Genomic DNA, 22,827 nt, shown 5'->3' with positions numbered 1-22,827 from the left:
CGAAAATGATTGCGTACTGACCAATGGTCGCCAATAACAGTCGCACCTGCAGGAATGAGGTAGTTCTGATCGACGACAAGGTTGGCGACAACCAAAAGGTGTTCTGAACCATTACAGCGGTGAATCAAAGTGGTAACCACGTGTCGGAGGAGAGTATATGATAATTTGTCACGATCATCTGAATGAAACGAGATTAACGGAGACTATGCAGCGTAGACAGAAAAAAAACTCACTTGACCACGCCGGTTCGCTCCGCTTTCGATGCCCTTCCAAAAGATATCCACTTTCTCGGTCAGGAGTGGCTCTATCTCAGGATCCAAAACGCGTGACTGTAACGCAGACTTGGTGCTCCTGGTTGAGTAGTACGAAAACTAGAAAACTCACCACGGTGACATCTAGCACCTCGAACGTCTGAGGTTTTACAGCGCCAAACAACCTAGGGAAAAGTATTGAGTGAAAAAATGCGGTGAGAACCTCTTTGGCGCTGCGTCCGTCGAGAATCTGGGCTAGCATCGCATCAGAGGTTTTGACGATGAGAAATCAAGCGAGTACGCACAAAGGTAAATGAATGGACTTGTCGTTGATAGCCCTTCTCCACGCTGTCTACCTTCGATGCCGCCTATGAGTCGATCCCCGTTTGCTGAATGCCTAAAGGTCGTGCATACGAGAGCCAAACGGGCCAGACGGGTGTCCAGAGGAATTGTGCGTGGCTCAGAAGGGTGGAAATGGGCACAATATCGCTGATCGACGTCTATTCAAGCATGATTCAACGATATTGAACGTGATAATTTAAGAAGAGACTTACGAGGTGAGTATATGCCTTTATCTAAATGAATACGCATAGCAAGAAGATGAGAAGCGCTGGGCGGTGAATAGAGAAGAGAACCGGGGCTTCAAGCTTCAAGTCGGAAGGCAGCGAGCGCACCTCAAAAAGAGTGCCGACCACGATATTCTGACATACGCACTTTGATCAGATCACAATGGCTCTCTCATGTGCCTGAGCAAAGAAAATAAAAAAGCGACCTGAGTGAGCCGTAAAACACCCCAGGGGCCCATAGCTGATAATGTATAAGGATCGTCGAGAATGCCTGTCCGCCATCACCATCCGTCTGGGTCATAGAGAAGGGCTGTGCATGAAAGGTGGAAGAAGGGTTTCGATGTCCTGGACACAGCTAGTTAACTGGTTGAGCCGAGCTATTGCCGACTGCTGTCAGAAAGTTGTCGTGTCGTCGATAACAATCGTCTGCGTTCAAGCACGATTTAACGATATGGAGTGTGATAATTTAAAAAAAACTTACGGCTCGAGTATTTACCTCTATCACGGATGCACGTTCCTCCCAGTAAGGCCACCAAGAACAAAGTTCGGGCCATAACTTGGGAAGGAGACATGCGGGCGGCGCGATTTTTCGCGCGGGATCATCGTTGTGTGCGACTTGACAAGTCCAGAACATGTCGAGGCGCCCGGAGGTCGTGGTGAATGGAGGGCAGGCCAGAAAGAAGTCGAGAAGGAGTGGGAAAAGGGAACTTTTGGCACATGGTACTACGCAACACAACTTGATCCGGGTTTTCGTGCGGGGAGTACAGAATTTCGAGGACTACAAGATGAGATAGATGTGTCTGTACAAATTGTGGAAGGAAGGGGGCGAAGAAAATCGATTTCATGTCCGTGGAGCAATGGACCAGCGATAGTATCGTCTCCAGGACAGCCGTCTGGTTGGCTAGATCGAGCGCTGAGGTACACTCGTCAAAAACGAGGATCTTGGCAGGTCGTCCAAGCGTGCGTGCGACTTGCAAACGCTGGGCTTCAAGTTGATCACCAGAGATGAGAGACATGTTCTGGCTGATGAGCGTGTAGGATCATCCTGCAGGAGTGTGGAGAGGCCAAGAACGGCAGGTGCACGAATGAGGCTCGCCAGCTGCACGAGGACATTGAACCAGGGTGTATGGATAGTATAGTAGGCCGGTGAATGACGCGAAACCTTCGTCCAGTCCTCACGACCTGCCCTCTTCAACCGGAGATATCGAATGAGGGTGGTTCAATACTGCAGCCGCAAGACGGAAATGCATATCGAAGTCAAACCGTGTGCAGAGCTTAAGTGAGACTGATTGGATGGAAATCTCAGGGTAGTGTGAGATGGGGAGAGCGAGTGTGAACGCGAGGATGGATGATGACAAGATTGTGACGCTGAGCTTCGAGTTGGAACCAAACGTACGAGGTGAGAACAGATGAATGGTATAGGTCGAGTAGTATGGAGCCGGGAGATGAACGAAGTAGTGTGGGAGCGAGCTGTAGGTGCGTAGAGTAAGGTGACAAACGTTTGAAGTCAGCCGGTGCAATGGAAAAAAAGGTATGGATGACTTACCTCCTCCTCCCCCTCTATATCCGGATGGTGAACAAATTTAGCGAGGGTCAAGCGCTCGAGCGTTTGTTGCGGGTGGTATGTGGTTCTAATTTTGGCGAGATTAACCGGGTATCACTTTTTTGATTACATTAAGTGCTGACAACGTTTTCCGAAACGGTCCCGGTCATGGATCAACGTGCCGAGCGTGTGGTACAATTCCTTGGTTGAGGTTACATGCAAGCCTGACAGCGCCCAATACTTCTTGATCATGTGATGCATATGGCTAGTCGTGTTTTGATGTCACGTTTCAGGTGCGTCTATGTAGTGTGTTTCACTTCGAATTCACTCGACCTCACGATGTGAATTAGTAACGTCTTTCTCACTTCTATCAAGGTTTGGCCACGAGCCTGGAGCAACCTTATCTACCCCGTCTGATTTTCGTCGAGCGCACTTACCTTGGTGCTTTCACTTCCTATTTTCCGACCATTCTATCATATACTGACCAAGGACAACCTGTTCCCAGTTAGTTACGCTGCTCAATTTGCGTAGACTACTAGTTCCATCGAATTCACGCCATTATCGATTTCGAACCTTTCCTCCCCCTTTGCCCATGACGATTGTGCCCAAATTTGTTTGCCTTCAAGCTTCGGGTAGAATGTGATCTCCTCAAGGTATGCCGACTAGTTATTTTAGTCCCATGTTCTCAACACGCGTTAGATGAATGAAAGATAACAGTTTCCTGAGTCTTGTCCTCACCCACAAGGCTTGTGATAATCAGCATACTAACCCGAAATGTTCCCCCGCATATTAGTGTGCGGTCAGTATCTGGTTTATCCAATGATCCGTTGGACCCTGATGCGTTTCAGGTGAGATTGAGTATGTCTAAGATGAGTTCGAGGAGATGTTTCGTGGGGTCGCTGAAATTGTAGTAAGTTGGCTTCCCTTTCAATGCACCTCCAGCTTATGCGCCATCATCCCTTCCCCTCTCAGCATCTGGTATCAGGACCTCGTTCTCATTTCCTCTCCTCATTCGGGCCCAATGGGCCGTATGAAGGGACTGTCGCCTTGTACAGGTGCAACGCATCTTCTGCAGTCATAGGAAAATTGGACGCGCCATTAACCCACGCTTTAGCCGATACGAGCAAGGTCTGCTGGATCGCTCAGAGTAGCAGTGGTTACGATAAAATCGACGTGCAAGCCTGCAAAGAACGAGGTAGCGTCCGCTCTCAGTCAGACAACTATCGCTAACGTGCATTTGCCCCAGGAATATTGGTGTCGAATACTCCAAGAGCGAACGAGGATGCTACTGCTACTACCACTTTATGCCTTATGATATCGTGCCTGCGGCGCTTCTCGATGGCAGAACGCTCCCTTCGCTCTGGTACGTGGAAGACACCCTGTAATGCAGCGCAAACTGACGACATTACTGGACGCACGCTTGGTATCTTCGGCTTGGGCGACATCGGTCTGAGATTCGCTCGCCTTGTGCACGCCTTTCCGATGCGCATCGTATGCTTCTCACGAAGGAAGGCAGAATCCGTACCAGACTGGTGCGAATATGTCTCAAGCCTGGAGAAGCTGTGGAAGCAGGCTGACGTGCTGAGCCTACGAGTCCCTTTCAACCAATCCACAGCTGGTATAATTGGAGAGAAGGAGATCAGGACCCTGCGACGCGGAAGTGTGCTTCTCAATACGTCACGAGGACGAACGGTGGACCAAGAGGCGATGATACGAGCGCTGGAGGACGGTCATGTAACGCTTCTTCTATTGTCTTGTCGTCTTTGCTCACAACTTTTAGCTTTCGTCAGTCGGCTTGGATGTATACCCCGATGAACCGCGCGTAGATTGACTTTCCCGCAATGTACGCTTCTGCCGCATATTGGGGGAGTATCAGCGGAGTCATCGAGGGCAAAAGAACTGCAAGCGTTGGGAAACTTGAAAGCTTTTGTACTGGGTGGCATCGGGGAAGATATTGTCCCTGAGCTGAAGACGGGAATCGGCAACTCGACTATCTTGTAATCGCTAGCAGCAGGCCGGACAAGGCATGACATAGAAGGAACAACTGCCTTCCCTCGTCTAATGATAGAACGCGGCTCGTATAATGGAGAAGATTGATCTTCAACCTCATCAGAATGACATTATAGTCTGGTTCGACAGCGCTAACGAAGTGCGGATAGAGTTCGGCTAAGTGGGAGATTGAGGCCTAGAGTTCTGGTCACGCTGCATGTGTATTTCCATATTGTCGGTGGATGTTCGGCACGATAGACGCTGGTATGATTGCACAAGCGCTGGGAATGGAGATCACCGACCAGGATTAGCAGAAGAATCTGAGACCGTGCTAAAGTAGATAATGGCTTGAACAGTTTGCGGCGAAAGCGGTCTGCCAACGTTGAAAGGGGCATGCGAGTATCAGAGCGCTTGCTGCTCCTGGACTTGCATCGTACTCAGTTAGCATGCAAAGGCAAAATGTAGAATTGAGTATATTCTGTGAGGTAATGACAAAGGCCGAAAAAAAGTCTATTATCGCTGAAAACGGCACGCAATGAAAAAGACGAATGATTGCACGCGACTAGTCCAATTGAGGACTGCATGACAACTACGCGGTGAGGGAACGCAGATACGCCGTTCTGCCCAAGAGCTAGTAATGTTTCCCCATGAGGAGTCAATGGATATTCAGAATAATCTACTTCGCGGCGTTTCTCCTTTGGCACGATGGGAGCGACGCAGAAAGCCGCACGGCCCTTTCCTCCAGCTGCGAATTTGAGTCATGAGATGAGGCTTGAGTAGTCACAGTAAGATATGACCTACTTTTCACGATCTCGCCGAAGATGTACACGAGATAAAGCGCCAGTTCAGCGTCATTCCAATTCAGCAACATCCCGCTGCGATAGGCGGATAATGTTTGCAATGATAGCGTTCTAACCGCACTAGCGATAAGGTCTTGGTCAATTGTGAACGCGGCATCCATCGACAATTTGAGATCCTGTAAATAAAGTTAACGGACTAGAATCTGCAAGCGACGTAGAAGCAACCTTGTGGAGCGTTTCAAATGCACTGAAATCGTCATCGTCCAAGTCGGTAGGATCTTCTTCATCATCCCACTTCATCTTCTGCATAATGATTTGGAGTGAAGGCGCGAGGAATGATCGTTTCGATTCTTCAAGTGGACGCAGGGTTGAACGAAGGAGCGCACTATATCCACCGCCAACAAGCGCGTTGCCATTGTCACATAATGGAGGCAGCAGTCCAACCAGAGTCATGGAAGCGCCTGTATCATTTGTGAGTCCGTATCAACAAAATCAGTTCGACGACCTCACAGATGAACCTCCAGGCATAACCTCTTTCGTGGATCTCCGTGCGAGATGCGTTGATGTTCATAGCATTGCAGAAGTACGGTAGCCGCATGCCTTCAATGTGAAGATCGCAGAAAGCCTGACAGATGCGTTAAAATTGTAAATCCATGCTAACTTGCCGAAAACTTACTTTGTATACAGTTCTGTTAAACTCACGCCCCTAAGGCGAGATGTGAATGCGTGGGACGATACAAAGTGTGATCAGATGACTTACTGCGGTGCAAGCGACGAGGTAATATGTAACGTCTGAAAGTATCCTCCAAATATTTCCTATTCTTCCGCTGAACTGCTTGGCACAACTGGCGCTCATTATAATATTGCACTCGCGTGCGTAAAGACCGCCTATAAGTGCGCCGATACTCGTGCCTGCGATGTAGTCGATGAGAATACCACGCTCCTCGAGCGCACGCAAGACGCCCTGTCATCTTATCAGCGGATGATGATAAGTGCGTAGAGATATCACTAACGAGATGCGAGATGCCACGAGCCCCACCACCGCCGAGGACAACTCCAACAGATTTTGCGCGAAGTCTCCTGGCCAGACGAGAGAAATCATTGATCATAGGATGCGGCTGTGGCCTTACGTGCCTAGATCTCCCCCTGTACTTCTGAATGCCGCTCTGCACTCTATCCTTGAGGTTCTTGAATGCAATGACAACGTCTGAATCTTGTATCTGCGTGGTTTTCACGATCGGAACTGCAAGGCCCTATCGTCCACGTTTAAATCACTAATCCAAGAGTGAAAGTTTACGTATACGCACCGGAAGTTCAACGTGAATACGTTGGTGTGCCCAAGGTTGATTCTGTATCATTATGAGATCAGCAATTCATGAAGCAGTTCCCATAACACAGTTTCAGCCATTCGCGTGTCGACCCAGGGGCTACAGAAAGCGTTGAGGAAGCTGTGACCGCTACCGGATTCACTTGCCGCCGAGAGATAACAAACTGAACTCTGCGGAAGAGGCCCGAACATACATTATAGGTGACGCTACATGGATAGGCTAGCAGGTCCATAGCGTAGGGAAGCCTTGAAGGTGATGGGACCATACTTTGGCCAAGGACATGGTTATTAACATTAGTGCGGCTTGAGGCTGCAAAATGGCAGAGGTTACAGGAGCGGACCATTGCGGTAAACATCTGAATGTGGAGCTTCGAAGAGAGGGAGGGGTTGCATTCGAGGTAAGGGTGATGTCAATGGAACGAAGTGCAGAGTGACTGTCGAGTCAATGGTGAAAGAAAGAAGGTGAAGAGGGAATCACCAGATATGAGGCGTATCTCGTAGGAGATGGATGTGGACTCCCGGCGCTCATGCAACTTACGCCTTGACGCCCTGAGCTTGGCGCTGCGGCTGCACTTCAACCTTCGCAGCTGCGAAGGAGAACAAAAAACTCGTCAAGACTCATGCATGCGCGGGGCTGCTGCGTTTGCTCATCAAACCAGCTCAGAGACAGCTGAAGCGTGGGCCATTGCTAGGCTCTGCGCTACCCCGGATGCTATCGTTGCAGTAGATTTAGCGAGGGCAGGCCTTGCCTTTGGGAAATTCAACCAGTAAAACAAAGGGCCGGAGAAGCGAAAACGGGCCAAGCAGAAAGCAGAATGATAGGGGTCCTCGGCTATGGATTTTGTAGACGCTCGCCAGGGCTGTGGGTTCTCTCTGCGCTCCGAAGCCTCTTGCTTTTCCACCTTGGAGAAATAGAACTTGATGCTATACATAAATTGGAATGATAGCAGTTGCTAGTCGGAGGTTACAAGTAAACTATGGCCGTGGAACAGTACGGCGTCAGTTTGCATCAAACTTTAAAGCGCCGCCTGCTTGATCAACGGCCCAACCGGAGGGTTTATCTTTCAACACCTCGTACGATGAGCGGGGAAAGAACCAGACATTACCAACCCGCCCTGGAGTGATTCCCTCTTCAGAGACTCCCTCCCCAGGGCTCCAATTTCCAATTGCATGGTACAACGCGCCTGCCATGAGAATAATGACCTCTCCCGGCCGGTACCTTGATATAGATGAGCCTACGTTAAGACTCTAAGCTCATGACTCACGTTAATTTAATCTTCAGGTCAGGAAGGTAGCATTCCCCCCCAGAAAAATACCCCATGGGGAATATGACTGCTGGCCCCTCATCCAATCCATCCTGGTGCGGGAGTACATTAAGTTTCCACACGACGGCCCTGCCCAAGAAGGGACCTGGGTCCACCACGGTCCATTTACCCGCCTTGAAAGCCCTTTCGTACTTCAAATAGAATTCGGGGAAGGCTGTACGAAACATAGTCGCCAAGCATAGCGCCAACTCTTCAGTATCCTTGAAGTAACGATAAACGTACTGGGAGCCGCGGCACCCACGCACCATGTCAGCAGAGGGATGAACGCCGTGCTGGGATGATGTTGGGTGAGGCGGAGCATTCGTAAGGGAGGGTTAGCGAACCTTTGCAGCTTTATGCCCCTGGTCAGGCCAGGCGTGTACCAAATGCAAGACGCCAGTAGCCTCTGAGGCGAACATATCGTCCTGGTATAGATATTCGACGCCGTTGAGCGTAAAGGTCTTTTCACCTTCAGAGGCCACAATCATGCCGCCAGAGTCCTCCCCATCCTTTTCATACCTCATTAAAGCGTCGCCTTGGTCATGCCGACCGTCACGCTCAGATTTCTTGACTCCCACCTTACTGAGCAACAACTGAGTGGCCACCATGGTTTTGGTCAGTCTGTCTGGCTATTCAAATAGTCAGTACTAATTCAATGTAAGCGTGCATTCTCTTACCTTGATTCCGTCAAAATGAACCTTTTTACCGTCCTTTTCAGCCTGGTCTAGACAGGCTGGGGACCGTCCCATGCTAGAAGGGGTCATCGGTCCAGGAGTATAATATGTAGTCCCATCTGCGCTCTGCAAGAGTCATGAGTCGGCAAATTTTCAAGGGGAATAATCGCTTACCCCGAGGTTGTCATGCAGTCGTCGGGAAAAGTAGGCCACCAAGGTATTTCCGTCTTCGTCCTGGAAAACTCCAGAGGCTCCATCGCTCTCCCACGAAACCATGTCGTCGATGACGGCCTGAGCTTGGTCTTTGGCAGTATTTTTTTTTCGCTTTTCAAGAGCCTTGAGGCTTACGCCTTTGAGACGGAAGACTGGAGCGTTGCGTTTCCAGTGCGCAACATCATGCTTGATATGTCTCATTATACGTTGCTGGCATGCATTCTGGTTCACCGTCAGGCGTCGGATGATGGGCTGCACACTCCGTTTCTGACAGCGGGCGACAGGTTTTAGAAGGTGGGTTTTGGGATGGGGTGCGGCGGTGGACTTGCGCAGCTTGGACTTTTCTTCCTTCTTGAGTTTGACGGCTGCTTGGGAAACAAGGGTAGCGTTGGTTATGATAGGACGAGACATGGGAGATGGCAGTCAGCGAGCAACCGTGTAAGTTTGTAATTGTTGATCGTTAGTACCTACTAGCTACTTAAAGACTGTTTGTACGTACTACTAGCCAGGTCTGCAGATGACCAACTTCGGTGCGAAGGCGGTCTAGTAGACAGGCAACTAATGCCAAAGCGTCAGATCTAGAAATTCGGCGGTGATATCTTGTGATGGTAGAAATATTAAATATAGCTTTATGTTACTGCGAGTATATTATGGTGAAAGTACTGGTAACTGGCACTGCAGGTTAGTGCGATGATGACGTTGATATAGTATTGTAATAATGCAAACCATTCTATCTGACCTGTGCAAATAGATCAGAATGATGTAACGCTAACTATGCAAACCATTCTATCTGACCTATGCAAATAGATCAGAATGATGTAACGCCTATAGTCAAAAATGAGATACCGAATGATCCAATGCACCAGGTGAACTCGATTCTCCTCGTTCGTTCCTCCTGACTGCGGCCTAGTTTGACACACCTGCCGACGATGTCGTCCAGCAGACCAAGAGTGAATGTGACCCCAGACCCGCCGGCTACAAGAAACACGCTGTCGTACAGACCAGATCGACGCTCGACCCTCCATAAGGACCATCCAGCATGACTTGAAGTAAAGCGCCCGAGTTGCCCTCAGACTTCTCATTGATTTGTAAACGTTCTCGTTTGCTGTCGGGTGTAGTTATTCAATGCCTGCGCCCAGTCTCCATCGCTGCGCGCCGCGAGAAGGAACCAAGGTGAGGAGAGGCAAGAATGAGACGGTGATACCGAGAGGATAGTGAAGGGATGGTATTCAAAAACTCTGTTGAAAAAGAAAACGCGCAATAAGCCAGCTATCGTCGCAATTATGAACGCGGATCTGTGAAAGATGAAGTCAACAGTGCATCGAACAACGTGAGAATACTATACCAAAGTCATGTGAGCGTCCTGCGCAGTGAGGGTGACATCCTTGATTCGATAGCGGAATAGGCGCAATAATACATCTGCGCCGTAAGATGCAAGGGGAGGGAATATCCACGGCGATGCATATAACGTGTGGTAGCATATGGTGACAAAGAATGCCACGTATGTCAAAACGGTTCAGAAAAGGTTAGCTGTGATGCGACGCGACGCGAGGCAACAAAACTTACTGGACGACGAAGAAACGCTCATAAAACAGTCTCCTGACTGGCTTCAAAGACATAAGGACGATGATGGAGAGGAGGGCCAGCGAAGCCACGCCCGAAGTCTCTTTCTGCGGACCAAGAATTGCAAGTCCATACTGTAGATGATTGCGAATCCACAGGGATCCACGAATGCATCCGCCGAGGAACATAGGTCTTCCTGCCATCCTATGCATGAAGTTGAGTTTCTCGTAGCCATTCCTTGGTCCTAACGATAAGGACAGAATTGAGTTTTTTGTTGCGAACAAAAAGACGACCGAAAACTGTGCAAGAGCGAGAAATCCTACGTGGCTCAAATAAGTTTCTCTCGTGCGTTAATAGATTGACTGACTCACCAGCTCTGTTCGGATTAGAAATAAGAGCTGCATCCTTTATGATGCAGACGGGTACAGCGGCGAGGTACGCCGATAAGACTATGACTGAATATTACAATGCGTTAGTATTTCCTATAAGTAATAACATAACACCTTCGATACGCACTTTGTCCGAGATTGAGCCCGAGCTTCGCAGGAGACCAATACGTCGGTGATATAAGAGCGTTCCAGGCTCCAACCAACCTACGATGTCTTTGATGGATCGTTGGGGATGGAGCAGCGCAAGCTCTTTCCGTGCAGTGGTCTTCATTAAAAGTAGCAGCCTTTCGTATTCTCCAATGCTCGGATCATCACCCATCCCAATCACAAAGTCCGCCTAACGAAAGGGGTTATAGCGTTCCAGCCTTGCGAGCTATAAATGACTTACCTGTCGGATACAAGTCTGCGTCCAGGGGCTGTTGACGGGTGAATCAACGACGTAAAGCACTGTTCTATATCTTTGCTCTTGGTCTGCAAGCCAAGCTGCAGCCTTGAATGTGCCCATACGAGAGAATGCGTGACGACCAAGATGACCTGACGCAGAGGCTTGATTCATATACGATGTCTTTGCGCCCATCTCTTCCAACGCAGTCTTCATTTTCCGGGAAAAGGTATCGATAGGGACATTTCGCGATGCTGGGAGAATCGCCACGGTCTTTAAGTTAGTGTTGTTCCGTCCCAGTTCGAATGCAGCGTTGCATGTCTGGATATCGCTCGACGGATCCATCTCGTCGCATACGCGAGAGGCAATCGTTCGTAGAAGCCTAGGCATGGTTAAAGACGAGCCTTCTATAAAAGATAGCGGTAACTGTGCAGTCGTCTGTGGATTTCTGAGCATAGTATGAGCAGACAGCATAGCAGATGAGGACTTACCTTGAGGAAATGGCGTTAAACAGCGTCTGGGGCATTCTAATCAGCTCAGAGTCACGGATTTCACGGATTGTTGTTCTGCGTGCTGAGCTGGTGATGACGTCCAATTCTCCAACAGTATCGCCTTGTCCGTATTCGCCAGTAATTATGACTTTACCATCTTCTCCCTTGGTAATTACCCGTAGTCGTCCGTTGATGACAATATCGAAACTATCAGTAATGTCTTCAGGGTGCCAAATGACTTGACCTGCGTTGACGTGCATCCAGTCAAGAGAAGCGTTGATTTGCAGGACTATCACATCGTTAGCATGTGATAAGGGATGGTTGATCAAGGGCAGTACTAACCTAAAGGTAACAGCAGTGAAATGAGACGTTTTCCTAATGTGAGCTGCACGGTAGGTCGTTTCTGAGCAGGCAGAAGTCCCACATATGTATCAGTCTTCGCTTGGATATCAACGGCGTTCTGCAGAGGGACGCTTCGGATAACATCAGGATGTGCGAGAGCCGTCTGATATAAGCGTACCGAGATAACCCGCAATTCCTCCTGGTTTCACGGTAAACGACAGCTTGCGACTCTGGGCCGCCTCAGGCTCTTGCTTGTGGTCGGATGTGTAAAGAGAGTTGGCGTCTGAGCTTGTCGATCTCGTCCCATAGGACACATGATTTGGCCGGGACTCCTCAGCACGTAGGAGAATATCCAAGAAACCTTCAACAACGTTGGAGTAGGGCACCCCCTGGAAGGGGTGAGCGCTAGGAATAATATCGTTCATAGATAAGAAGGAAAGGAATAGCGTCCGTACATGAAGAACATCTCCTCTCTGTCTCCTTCAAGATACTTTGTCCCTGCTGCCACGGAAACGGAGCCATTCGAGCCAAGTGCGTATCGTCAAGACAAAAGGTGAACGCGTTGCCCGATTTGTGGTTGTGCAGTTGCATTCGGGCTGGACAAGCAATTGACATAAGTTCAGAACAGTATGCGAGTGGAGCCACTCAAGATCGACATATAACGACTTTGCGATTATAACCGTGTACATTGAGCCAGAGATCGTTTCCAAATCGATGCGATAGTTGGCTTGGGGTTGTGAACAAGAACAATAGTTGACGGACACGGTATCAGTTCTGGCATAGCGCTTACTAAACGCTCGTTGAGCTAGAAAGACAAAGTGACGCACAAGAACAGTGAGAGAGTGCTTGTGCGATAGACGCAAGTGTATATTAAGATCAAGGTACAATTGCGATGGGTTCGATGACCGAAACTGTAAGACTTTACTGCGATGTGCCTAGTGATGGTTTGAAACTGTAGCGGTAAGTTTAATTCTAAACGAAGGACGTGTTGTATGCGATAAAACAAAGACAATTGTTCGTAAGTTGGGGGTGGGGGTTTTGGCTGCTGTCTGTTTCGGCTTTTGCCGGGTTTTCCAGACAGATGCTATCCGTCGAAGCGAAGGTATTAGTGAGCCGGAAAGTGCCTGCACTAAAGAAAACGTGAGAGAAAAGACGGACAGAGACAAGCAGACAAAAACCCTCGAGTGTGAGGTAGCACTAAGTGAGGTTTTCAGAAAAACACGACACTACCCATGACGAGCCAAGGCTCACAAACGGTCGTGTTGAAAACCGCGACCCCCCAACTAGAGATCTTGCGAGACATCAAGAAATAACGTTGAATTAACCGTAAAGACGACGATATGAGTCCATGGAAGAGTGTACAAGAGACATACGTGAACTATTGAATGAATTAGTGATAAAAAGGGGGAGAATTGACTCAATACGACGCCAGTACTCTAAGAACGCTCTGGATTTCCAACGACCTTGTGCTGCTACAATATCGGGCGGTGTGCCTCGTAGTGATGTTCCGGCCCGGCTTGGGCTCAAAGCCCCGGCTTAGGCTCGGCCTGGGGGGGGCTTAGGCTCACCAGATTTCAAGCCTGAGCCGTGAGCCCAAGCCGGCCCAAAGCCGGGGCTTAGGCCCATGCAAGCCGCGGCCCAAACCGATGTCCGAGCTCCACCATGCTGTTCCCAACACCACGAACACCATGCGCAAACGCCCAGCACACGTCAGCAACTGCTGACGTGGCTCAGACGAATACGGACGATGGACGAGAGCAGGTGAAGGGAAGAAGACAAGGAGGAGAACGTTCGGACAGGGATGGAAGGGTGTGTGGAGGAGTGGCGTAAGAAGTGATATAGGCCGGAAGACAGCTGTTGAACTCGGAAGGTTGTCCGACCCAGTCGAGGATGGTGATGTCTGTAGGTGGACATGGACACTGAAGATACCAAATAATGAATACACGACGACTTCTTGCAATGTGGTGACGCGAGATGACGCCCATTGAAGTCTCCGTCGAGCGTCGCTCATCCCAGGACGAAAGGAGATCAGACGTGCGTATGTAGTTGAAGTTGAGAGGAATCGCTGTCGACGTCCAAACCCTCCGAGTCGAACGTTGCCGATGAGACCGAAGGCGAGGAACGACATGGTGAATAGATCGTCCGAGCGCAAGGGAAAAGAGGCGCAGGGACGAGAGATGTGACGTTGGGGCCGAAATCTTCCAAGTATCAATGTTTCGTTTCAATATAGATTAGAAAAGGACTTACTGTATAAAAGGCAGCATCCAGCCACCCGAGCGTCTCAGTTCTGACCAAGATACTGAGACGTGAGTTAGCTTTTACTTTACACTTCGAGTAGCCGTACTGATGCGACGTAGGAGACTTACCTGTTAGGTACATACGTCGTCAATAAAGAGTTCTGACCAAGATACTGAGATGAGACTTACCTGTTAGATCCTGCTGCGCCTTTACGAGTTCTAGAATCGCGTCATAGTAAGAGTCAGTAATGAGAAAATGCCAAACACATACTTGTGGGGCGTGACCACTGACGTGACAAGGTGTCATATACTCTATGTACCAAAGCCGCGGCTTGGGCCGCCGGCTTAGGCTTTTCTAAATTCAAGCCCAGGCCTAAGCCCTGCTCAGGCCGTGACTTAGGCCTGGGCTAGGCCCGGCCTATTTGGGCCCGGCTTGGGCCGGCCCAGGGCTTCAAGCCGGGCCTTGCACATCACTAGTGCCTCGTAACAAGAGTTCCGTTGCACCTCCTATACGAAAGCAGTGTCCTGTCAGCAGAGGCAGACCTGCGGATGCCCAAACATTGTTGCAGCGTGTGATGAACCAGGTGCGAGTCATGGGTGACCAACCGTCGGGCGTCTCGAATGCGAAAAAGGGCGCGTGAGGAGGAACTGATGAGTTGGCAGAAAGGTGGTGAACCAGCGCGTCGTATGGGTTGGTTGGGTCGTCCAATTTCGTGGCAACTATATCTGCACCTTCTCCGTGCGTTGTCTTCGTCCATGGAATGTGAAAAACCGAAAACATGGTGCCATTAGCTGCCGTGTTGCGACTGACATGGGAAGAACGCGCGATGTGACGAGAGGGATCGAACACGTTTGCCGATGGGACGACGAGTTCGCCGAGTCTGCAAAGACGTTAAACAGAGAAACGTGCGAAAGAAGAACTATGGGTACCTGCAGCAACACCAGAAAGCCACAGAGGCTGTACAATAAACGGCAGAGTCGAAAGAATTTGACATGTCAAGATTACAAAAAAGGGCGTGCATATGTTCAATGGTTACAGGAGGACGACGAGGACGCTTAGAAGAATCCGGGACGAGCTTAGAGAGACCTGTCTTCGATCTACGAAGAAGGCTATCACCGTGCCACGGCGCGTTATTGAATTGGTGCCAAAAGTGCAGACCGGCTAACCAATTGTCAGCTGTGGTTGCGGCTACCTTTCCAGCCCAGTGAGCTATGAAGGCGGCAAGAAGAATCTCCGACGCTGGCATACGTTTCTCTTCAGTAATAGAGAGAGAGTCGCAAAATTGATGAAAACGAAGCAAACCAGAGCCGTAGTTCTCTCGAGTCTTTGGTTCGACGGACGCGAGCAGCACGTCAAGAAGGTGTAAGGCAGGGTCAGGGGAGAGTTCGTCAAGAAGAGCAAGATGAAATGAGTTCGAATGCGGGGCGGACCACAGTCGGATGCGATCGCGAGAGAGAACATGCGGGCGAAAGGCAGATGGAGAGATGTTACAGCTGGGTTTGGGTTTGCAAGGTTTAGGAATCTTGTGAGCAGAGCTGTGCGACACTCCGAGATCTGGACGCTGTACCAAAGCGTTTTGAAAACGGAACAGATCTGTCACCGCGTCAGAAACACCTGACGATGACGAAGTTGCGCTAAACATAAGGTGAAATGAAGGCTGTCAACTCTGTGGGGAGTTGAATGTGTGGGAGCTGCGTGCTAGGTGAACCGACTTCGCCGCGTGAAATCGGGTCTGCTAAGTTAGCCGCTGACTCTGTGTATGAAAGAACGTGAATAACGTTAGAACTCATTGCGATGACCTCAGATCTCCGTATGCAGAGGTTGACTTGGAAGTTCCTGCTTCGTCCCTGCTTGAATGAACCGATAACACCTTGATTGTCGGAATGGATGATGACTGCGCAGTCTCGCCACCCTGCGCTGAACAGTGAGAAGGTGTGCATAATATGAAGGGATCATGGCAGACCTGCGTTGAACAGTGTGAGAATAGCTAGTTCGACAGCCACTGCTTCGAGCCAGCCGATGTCACGCCCACTACCTTTCCAGCCGTCGATGAGCGTCCACGCGTTCCATCTACCCCCAAAACTCAAACCAACACCCCAATCGGTGGACGCATCGACCCACAAGTCGATTTCCTGAGGTAAGCCGCGTGGAATGAGGGTACGAGGAGGTGGTTCCTTCGTTAGAATGACACGCCACCATTCGAGATCTGAAGCGACCGATGGTGGTGGGTGACGTGACGCGTGGCGTGAAGACTCCGAGAAGCCTGCAATGAAGTGCGAAAGATTGGCTAGATAAGACCTGCCGTGAGGGATGACAAACGAGATGTGCGATAGAGTACCGTTGATGCTCATCGCGTCGAAATATGTGAGTTTTCCGGGTCTGCCGGATGATGTCTTAAGCAGATGCAGAATGTTGGTTATCTTATTCAAATACTTCAATCGTTTTGATTCCGGAAGGGTGACTGAGCGATCCGTGAGGCTCCAGAGGAAGCCGAGATAAACGAAAATAAATGCAAAGTCCGTCCACTTTGTTGGGTGCCAGGGCACACCAAGCAGACGAGACTTGTCGTAAATCTGTATGAGTCCAAAAGGATATTCGTAAGGTGTGAGCGAGCCGTCTGGGAGGAGAATTCCACCGCCAAACGGGAAGCGGAAAATAGAGTGGTCGTCTACCCACTTCTTGATGGGGGTAACATCGAGGTTCGTGAGGATGTCTACTGTGGCGTCGGCGACATGTCCTTGGACACCGCCCGCGGTCGTGAGGCCGAAAGGGAAAGTATGATCGATCCAGAAAAGGTCATTGAAACTAACCACCAGAAACCTTTTATGTTGGGGCCAGACTGGGATGGTGCGATAGGCTGCTTCAATATCTAATGTAGCAGCCTGTGTGCCTGGTGGCGCTGAGGACACCTGAAGGCGTATCAGATGTGCGCGTGTGTGTGCGGAAAACGCGGAGAACAATGCGAAAGGTGCGTTAAAGTTGCAAAAGGCGCAAAAGTTGCAGAAAGTGCAATAAGAACACAGAAGATGCGTGTAATAAAAGGCGCAGAAGATGCGACGAAGGGCGCAAAATGTGCGCAAAGTGCTAAAAGGTGCGAAGAAAGTGCGAAGAGCACTGAGTACGACGAGTGCGTAGAAGAGAAAGAAAAAGGAAAGCGCCTGTATGCACTAATAAAACACAGTAGTGATAACTTACAATTTCAGCAACCTGGGATGCGGTACCCCATTCCGTGGGGAAGTCATCTGCGTCCAAAAAGGCATTGACCGAGTAACCGTCTTCCTTGTTGATGTAGGAGAGGTCTCGGATGATGCGAAATTTACCTGGCTCCCCGGCCTTCTCAACGAGACCCAGAGGACAGGAGACGAAGTTGCTACCAAGTTCTTGTTCGATTTGTGTTTTGGAGAAGGGACCCGACATACGGCCGAGAGAGCACTCTTCAGAAAGGTATTTGCTAATGACGTCGGGATGCTCAAGAGCCGATTTGTGATTAGGTGGTGTGTATGTGCGGGTGAGAGGCGGTATGTTGCCGATAGGGAAGCCGTTGCGAAGGTTAAAGACGAGCTGGGGATATTTATCATTCAGGTCGAAGCGACTCAAATACTCTTCGTACGCATCAGCATTATAAGGTGTGATGATGCGATCTACGATTCTTTCAACACGAGCGAGCGGCTGCGTGGTGGGAGGTGCTTCCGCAAACCGAGCATGCGTGAATGAACTCGGGTCCGTGCTTGGTGTTGTTGCACTTTCCGATGTTGAAAGAGATGCAGACGATTGACGAGTTAGCTTTGAGCAAGATCTTGTCTTTCCAGTGACAAACGACTGGCTCGTTTTTGAAGGTGTGTGTTTGAGTGCACTCGCTGGCTTTGTGTCCCGTCCGACCGCAGAGTAGGCAAAGAGGTCCGTCGGTGGAGGCCCCTTTGCCCTTCCGAAAGGGTTTGCCATCCGTGCTAGATGCAGACCCTTCGAACTTTGGTTTACCTGCAGGGTAAGGATGGTACCTGCTATTGCTACTTGAGCCGTCAAGACGAGCCGCTAAGGCTGCAACCTTGTTGGCTTCGCGAATAGCTGCCGCGGAAGCCTCATCAGCTTTCTTCTGGGAAATCCTCGTAATTGTGTCATTCCAACGCCGTTCGTACGCTGCTTCGGTGAGAAATCCTTTAGTATTGAAGAACATACGCCGGGTCTCTATATCGAAGGCAAGAATTGCCTCGTAATTGTCGATGAAAGGTTTCCGTGAGAGACAGAACTTGCGATGCCGTTTGAAGCGCTCTATGATGGCTGGTCCGGCTATATGTTCCAAGAGTTGCATGAAGTTTTCGGTGGCTTCGTGGAAATCTGCCGGTTGGAGAGTGGTCTCCGCCGGGAAACCAGACGCGTCCAAAACCAACTTCTTTGGATCATCAAGTATCATCCCTTTGCGCATTTTGATGCACGACGGGTCAGTGTGAATCTTTTCGAAGGCCGAGGGCGTCAAGAGCGTGAGAGGAACGTGTATGTGCGACTTGGCCAAGTCTATGATTACGCGAGGTATTTCGAAAGCGTCGTCAAACGACGTGAAGAACTTTACTTCTCCGTCTTCGAATGCGTATGCCGGCATTATTACCGATGGGTCAGAAATAGGTTGAGGCTGGGTAGAAGAGGAAGACGCGGCGATTACGTTTGTCACCAAGGCTTCGAAGCCAGCACGTGAACCTGGGGTAAGCGCATTATACCCTCTGAAGAGGTTAATCATGGGAGTGTCTGTGTTGACAGGCCGTGGATTAGGCAACTCCTGCTGCTCCTCGGCAGGAACATCCAGGAGATCCTCATCGTCTTCGACGACATCCGTCGTTGTAGCCCTGCGGTCAGCCCGTGCTTCGTTACGTTTACCCCGTGCCTCGTTTTCAGCAAGGATGTCATTACGAGACGCTCGAGTTGTACGGCTACTAGATGACCCGATCGCTCCCGCGATTCTGTTTGGGTTTGTCTCTGCAGCCCTAAATGCTGTCAGAGCCGACGTACTTTTACCTCCGACTCCTAGAGGGAGTCCAGAAGTCTGAGTGTTAGTCATTTGATTGTTATATAACCGATATAAGTAAGGACTATATGCGCAGAGTTCTCGAATAAGCGAAATGCTGCAAGCAAACGCGAAAGGAAGAAGACAAGGAGGACGCGTGTCGACGACACGCGTACGTACGCGTTTGCTCGCTTAGTAAGCACTAGTTTGATCTATTTGCTCGCAGGCTCGCATAGGGATCGAACTGCACCTAGGGTAGTGTTGCCGCGGCTCCGGCTTACTGCCGGTTTTAGCCGCGGCCGGAGCTGTGGATAGCTGAGCTGAGTGCGAGGTTATAGCTTACATAATGTACGGCCTGGCCTGGTTGGACTAGCCGTAGTTAAGGCTAGCTAAGGCTTCAATCCGGCTCAAATGGATTAAATTAAATATATTTTAAATTAAAACTGAAAATACACGAAGAATCAGCTTCAAGCGCTAAAGAAGGAAGCTGTGGCCTGTAGCCTGTAGCCTTGCGTCAATCACACCAATCGCAACAATATACCTTTAAGATCTGACCTCAATGGGCCCTCAAAAGAAGGCAAGTGTCCTCGCCGATGTTCGATCAAATGCTAAAACAATTTTAGCTCTACAGCAGCGCTAATTGCGTGCCAAAAATAAAGAAAGATCATACCAATGATAAAGCTCTGCGCAGACGCGCATCGAGGATGAGATACGGGCATCAAGGGGGAGATAGGCATCGAGGGGGAGACGCAGATGGAGGGAGAGACGTGGATCAAAGGAGAGATGTGGATCAAAGGAGAGACGCGGATGGAGGAAGATGTGTGGATCGAGGGTCCGTTGTTGAGGGGGGTCAAAGGATCATTGTCGACAGGCCATCAAGGTCGAAATCGAAGTGGCGACACTGGCTTTTGAGGATGTGTTGTCGTGAGGTTTGAGAGGAGGCGGAGAATTTTGCGATGTGGAGGATAACGCACCAGGTATCCTGTGTAAGAGTAGATATGAGTGTCACCTGCTAGTGCTTCAATGAAATATGACTCATCGTACACTGATGTTGCGAGTCGCTGGAAGTACCTGGGGGCTGATGCGAAGATGATATATAGAACTCCTGTAATATTAATTGAGACAGAAAATAATGAAATGAGACGTTTGCTCAGCGAAGTCCGTATGATGTATATAGACGAAATACCACTCACCAATTTACAATAGAGACCGCAAGCGTTGCAATTCAATTCGTTGTTCGAGCCCCTTCTTCATAGTGGGGTATGGTATTATCTAGAATTAGCAGCGAAGTCTGTATGATGTATATAGACGAAATACCACTCACCAATTTACAATAGAGACCGCAAGCATTGCAATTCAATTTGTCATTTGAGCCCCTTCTTCATAGTGGGGTATGGCATTATCTAGAATGAGCAATGAAGTCCGTATGGTGTATATAGACGAAATATCACTCACCAATTTACAATAGAGACCACAAGTGTTGCAGTTCAATTCGTCGTTCAAGCCCCTTCTCCATAGTGGGGCATGGAATTATCAGAAACAGCAGCTTAAAGGAAACATTGTTAAGACACGCTCTTGGACTCATGAATCAACCTAGCAGAGAAAAGAGTCAACAATCAAAATCAAGATAATGAGAGTCGGACAGACGTAGCATAAGCGAGTACTAGGTAGTGGTACACAAAATTATAAAAGAGGCAGAAAAAACGTCAGGAATAGAGGGCAGGAACATCGGGAATGCTGTCACATTCATCTGCTGCTATGGCTTTGAGAAGAGCGTCGTGTTGGTGACTGCTGCCGGTACTTCCGGCAGATGACAAAAATTCCTCCTGGTGCGTGTCATCCGACTCCAGTGTGCACTGTATTTGAGTGGAGTACTCCATCTCCTGCTCTGATGCTGCCCACCCTTTGACGAAGTCGAGTTGTTCTTTCTTCAGCAAGAACTTCAGCATCTGCAGGATCTCCATCATAGCAGGGCTGAGGCGATTGCGCTTTTTTGTGCACGTCTCGCTGCTTGATGAGAAAATATGTTCGCAGGGAACAGCGGAGGCCTGGATGGGCAGATAATCCATCGCAAGGCTGTAGATGGTAGGAAACAGCGACTTTGAACTCTGGTCGACATATGATTAATAATGAACAGAAGTGACTCAATATGAAAAACTCACATTCCAAAATGCGAGCACGTCGGTTCCTTGAGGGCTAACATGAGACATACTGTACATATTAAATTCCTCATCAGCTGTTTGAACACCGAGATGGTGACACGATGGCAAGTCAACATCAGGAATACCATAAATTTGCGCGCCCAAGGTTCCAGTGCGCGATTGGCGAGCTGGTGTTTCTACCGGTGGATGTTGAGTAGAGTTGGCTCTCTTCTCCCGCAGCTGTGGGACATGTTAACTTAAAGATGTGTTGTTTGAGTCAATGTAGACGTACCAGCCTCATAATAGATTCCCTGGCAGTGCGAGCTCGTTCTTCGCCCCAGTGAGCATCAATCCACGACAAATGTAATGTAGGGTCAATAACTATAAAAATTGTGAGAGATTGACCGACCCGTACCCAGACCAAACTCACACATCGTGATTGCATACGCGTTTGTCTTGCTCATCTTGTGGCCATATTTGTCTGCCCATGCTAAGCCTACATTAATTATAGGTGCACAATGTGTGGCGATCCGGGCTATCCCTTCCCATCGTTCCATCAAACGTTTCAAGGCGGAGACTGCACCACTCAGCATAGGGGTGCTTTCACTAGACATTGATTGTTGGCACGCATGGGGTGCCTGATATAGATTAACACACATCATAGGTGTTTCAATGATGTCGACACTGACCTCTAAGATCACTTCGAGGTCTTGCAAGACCATCCACTCCATTGGACTCAACCCATGTTTGGTTAAGTTGTTTTGAGTCGCAAGGTAGCAATCAATAGCCTGGGTCACTGTGAGTTTGTAAAAATATTACACAAGATAATGTCTTACCGGTCGAAGCGTTCGAAGACGATTGAGCATGACATACGTCGAATCCCATCTAGTAGGCTCATCGCATAGGAGTTCGACGACCGGAAGGTTTCCTCCTGGAAACAAATTTCCTTGGTTGCTGATCAAGATAGTGTTCCGGAAGGTTTCTCGTCGTTGGCCTGATGCACGGATCACACGCACAAGATGCTTGCCTCGCTTGACAGGTTGAAATGTTAGAGCTTCTGAATATGACTCCTTTTTGATGACCGCATTGCAGGCTAGCCACTGGGCGGGCGCTGTTGAAAAATCCACGGAATGATAGCTGGCGATGATGTGCTGAACGCAAATATTAATGATGTGCGGGAAACACGGGATCTTGCAATCAACAGGATCAAACTCGATACCGCGTTCCAACAGCAGATGAGAAAGCTCGACCATGGCAGTCTGATTATTGGTTGCATTATCTAAAGTAAAATGGCCAATCTAGATCAAGTCAGAATATGTTACACGGTGTAGTTAATCACTAACCTTGTCCGTTACTTCTGCACGGTCCAGGAGCCCTAATATGATTGCAGCGAGTGATACCCCATCGTGTGAACTGGGAATATGGGTGAAAGCTATAAGGCCAGCCTTGAGGACGAGCTTTGATGCTTGCTGGGCGATCCAGTGAGCCGTCAATGCCATGAATGGACAGCGGTTCTCGTCTGACCAGAGGTCAGAGGTAAACGATATCTTCCCCTCCGCTTTCTGAAAGAACATAAGATATTTTGTGAGATAAAATAGTCGTACACTTACTGCCATAT

The 22,827-nt window shown here is 49.3% G+C and overlaps 8 protein-coding genes across 8 annotated transcripts; 1 reads left to right on the top strand and 7 right to left on the bottom strand.

Moving 5' to 3' along the window:
- Positions 1–203: 203 nt before the first annotated feature.
- HD556DRAFT_1247205 (uncharacterized protein) lies at positions 204–513 on the bottom strand (the record flags this gene model as incomplete). The annotated part of the gene is made up of 2 exons (XM_041298678.1): positions 204–329; positions 385–513. The coding sequence occupies 2 exons, from the start codon at positions 511–513 to the stop codon at positions 204–206; spliced, it is 255 nt and encodes an 84-aa protein (XP_041154563.1).
- A 2,621-nt stretch (positions 514–3,134) lies between these two features.
- HD556DRAFT_1503653 (D-isomer specific 2-hydroxyacid dehydrogenase) lies at positions 3,135–4,191 on the top strand (the record flags this gene model as incomplete). Its single annotated transcript, XM_041308993.1, has 5 exons — positions 3,135–3,159; positions 3,230–3,270; positions 3,333–3,555; positions 3,607–4,094; positions 4,141–4,191. The coding sequence occupies 5 exons, from the start codon at positions 3,135–3,137 to the stop codon at positions 4,189–4,191; spliced, it is 828 nt and encodes a 275-aa protein (XP_041154562.1).
- Positions 4,192–4,786: 595 nt separating this feature from the next.
- Positions 4,787–5,449, bottom strand: HD556DRAFT_1247202 (uncharacterized protein; the record flags this gene model as incomplete). Its single annotated transcript, XM_041298676.1, has 3 exons — positions 4,787–5,094; positions 5,151–5,325; positions 5,375–5,449. 3 exons carry the CDS (start codon positions 5,447–5,449, stop codon positions 4,787–4,789), a joined length of 558 nt encoding a protein of 185 aa, XP_041154561.1.
- A 2,050-nt stretch (positions 5,450–7,499) lies between these two features.
- HD556DRAFT_1213036 (uncharacterized protein) lies at positions 7,500–8,190 on the bottom strand (the record flags this gene model as incomplete). The annotated part of the gene is made up of 3 exons (XM_041296605.1): positions 7,500–7,695; positions 7,742–8,073; positions 8,125–8,190. Coding segments are annotated over 3 exons (594 nt in total), but the record flags the coding sequence as incomplete, so codon positions are not given.
- A 1,340-nt stretch (positions 8,191–9,530) lies between these two features.
- On the bottom strand, positions 9,531–9,929 carry HD556DRAFT_1410626 (uncharacterized protein; the record flags this gene model as incomplete). Its single annotated transcript, XM_041304154.1, has 2 exons — positions 9,666–9,929; positions 9,531–9,642 (listed from the first exon to the last, which is right to left on the bottom strand). Coding segments are annotated over exons 1-2 (155 nt in total), but the record flags the coding sequence as incomplete, so codon positions are not given.
- A 958-nt stretch (positions 9,930–10,887) lies between these two features.
- On the bottom strand, positions 10,888–11,289 carry HD556DRAFT_1219928 (uncharacterized protein; the record flags this gene model as incomplete). The annotated part of the gene is made up of 2 exons (XM_041296773.1): positions 10,888–10,956; positions 11,008–11,289. Coding segments are annotated over 2 exons (351 nt in total), but the record flags the coding sequence as incomplete, so codon positions are not given.
- A 1,871-nt stretch (positions 11,290–13,160) lies between these two features.
- Positions 13,161–15,588, bottom strand: HD556DRAFT_1219147 (uncharacterized protein; the record flags this gene model as incomplete). The annotated part of the gene is made up of 3 exons (XM_041296758.1): positions 13,161–13,327; positions 14,546–14,952; positions 15,002–15,588. Coding segments are annotated over 3 exons (1,161 nt in total), but the record flags the coding sequence as incomplete, so codon positions are not given.
- A 4,836-nt stretch (positions 15,589–20,424) lies between these two features.
- Positions 20,425–20,595, bottom strand: HD556DRAFT_1247203 (uncharacterized protein; the record flags this gene model as incomplete). Its single annotated transcript, XM_041298677.1, has 1 exon — positions 20,425–20,595. A coding segment is annotated over one exon (171 nt), but the record flags the coding sequence as incomplete, so codon positions are not given.
- Positions 20,596–22,827: the final 2,232 nt, after the last annotated feature.

Source organism: Suillus plorans, assembly GCF_016647745.1.
Source record: "Suillus plorans strain S12 chromosome Unknown HD556scaffold_82, whole genome shotgun sequence".
NCBI lineage: Eukaryota > Fungi > Basidiomycota > Agaricomycetes > Boletales > Suillaceae > Suillus > Suillus plorans.
Note: the sequence above shows the minus strand (reverse complement) of the source record. Positions and strands in the feature narration are given on the sequence as shown.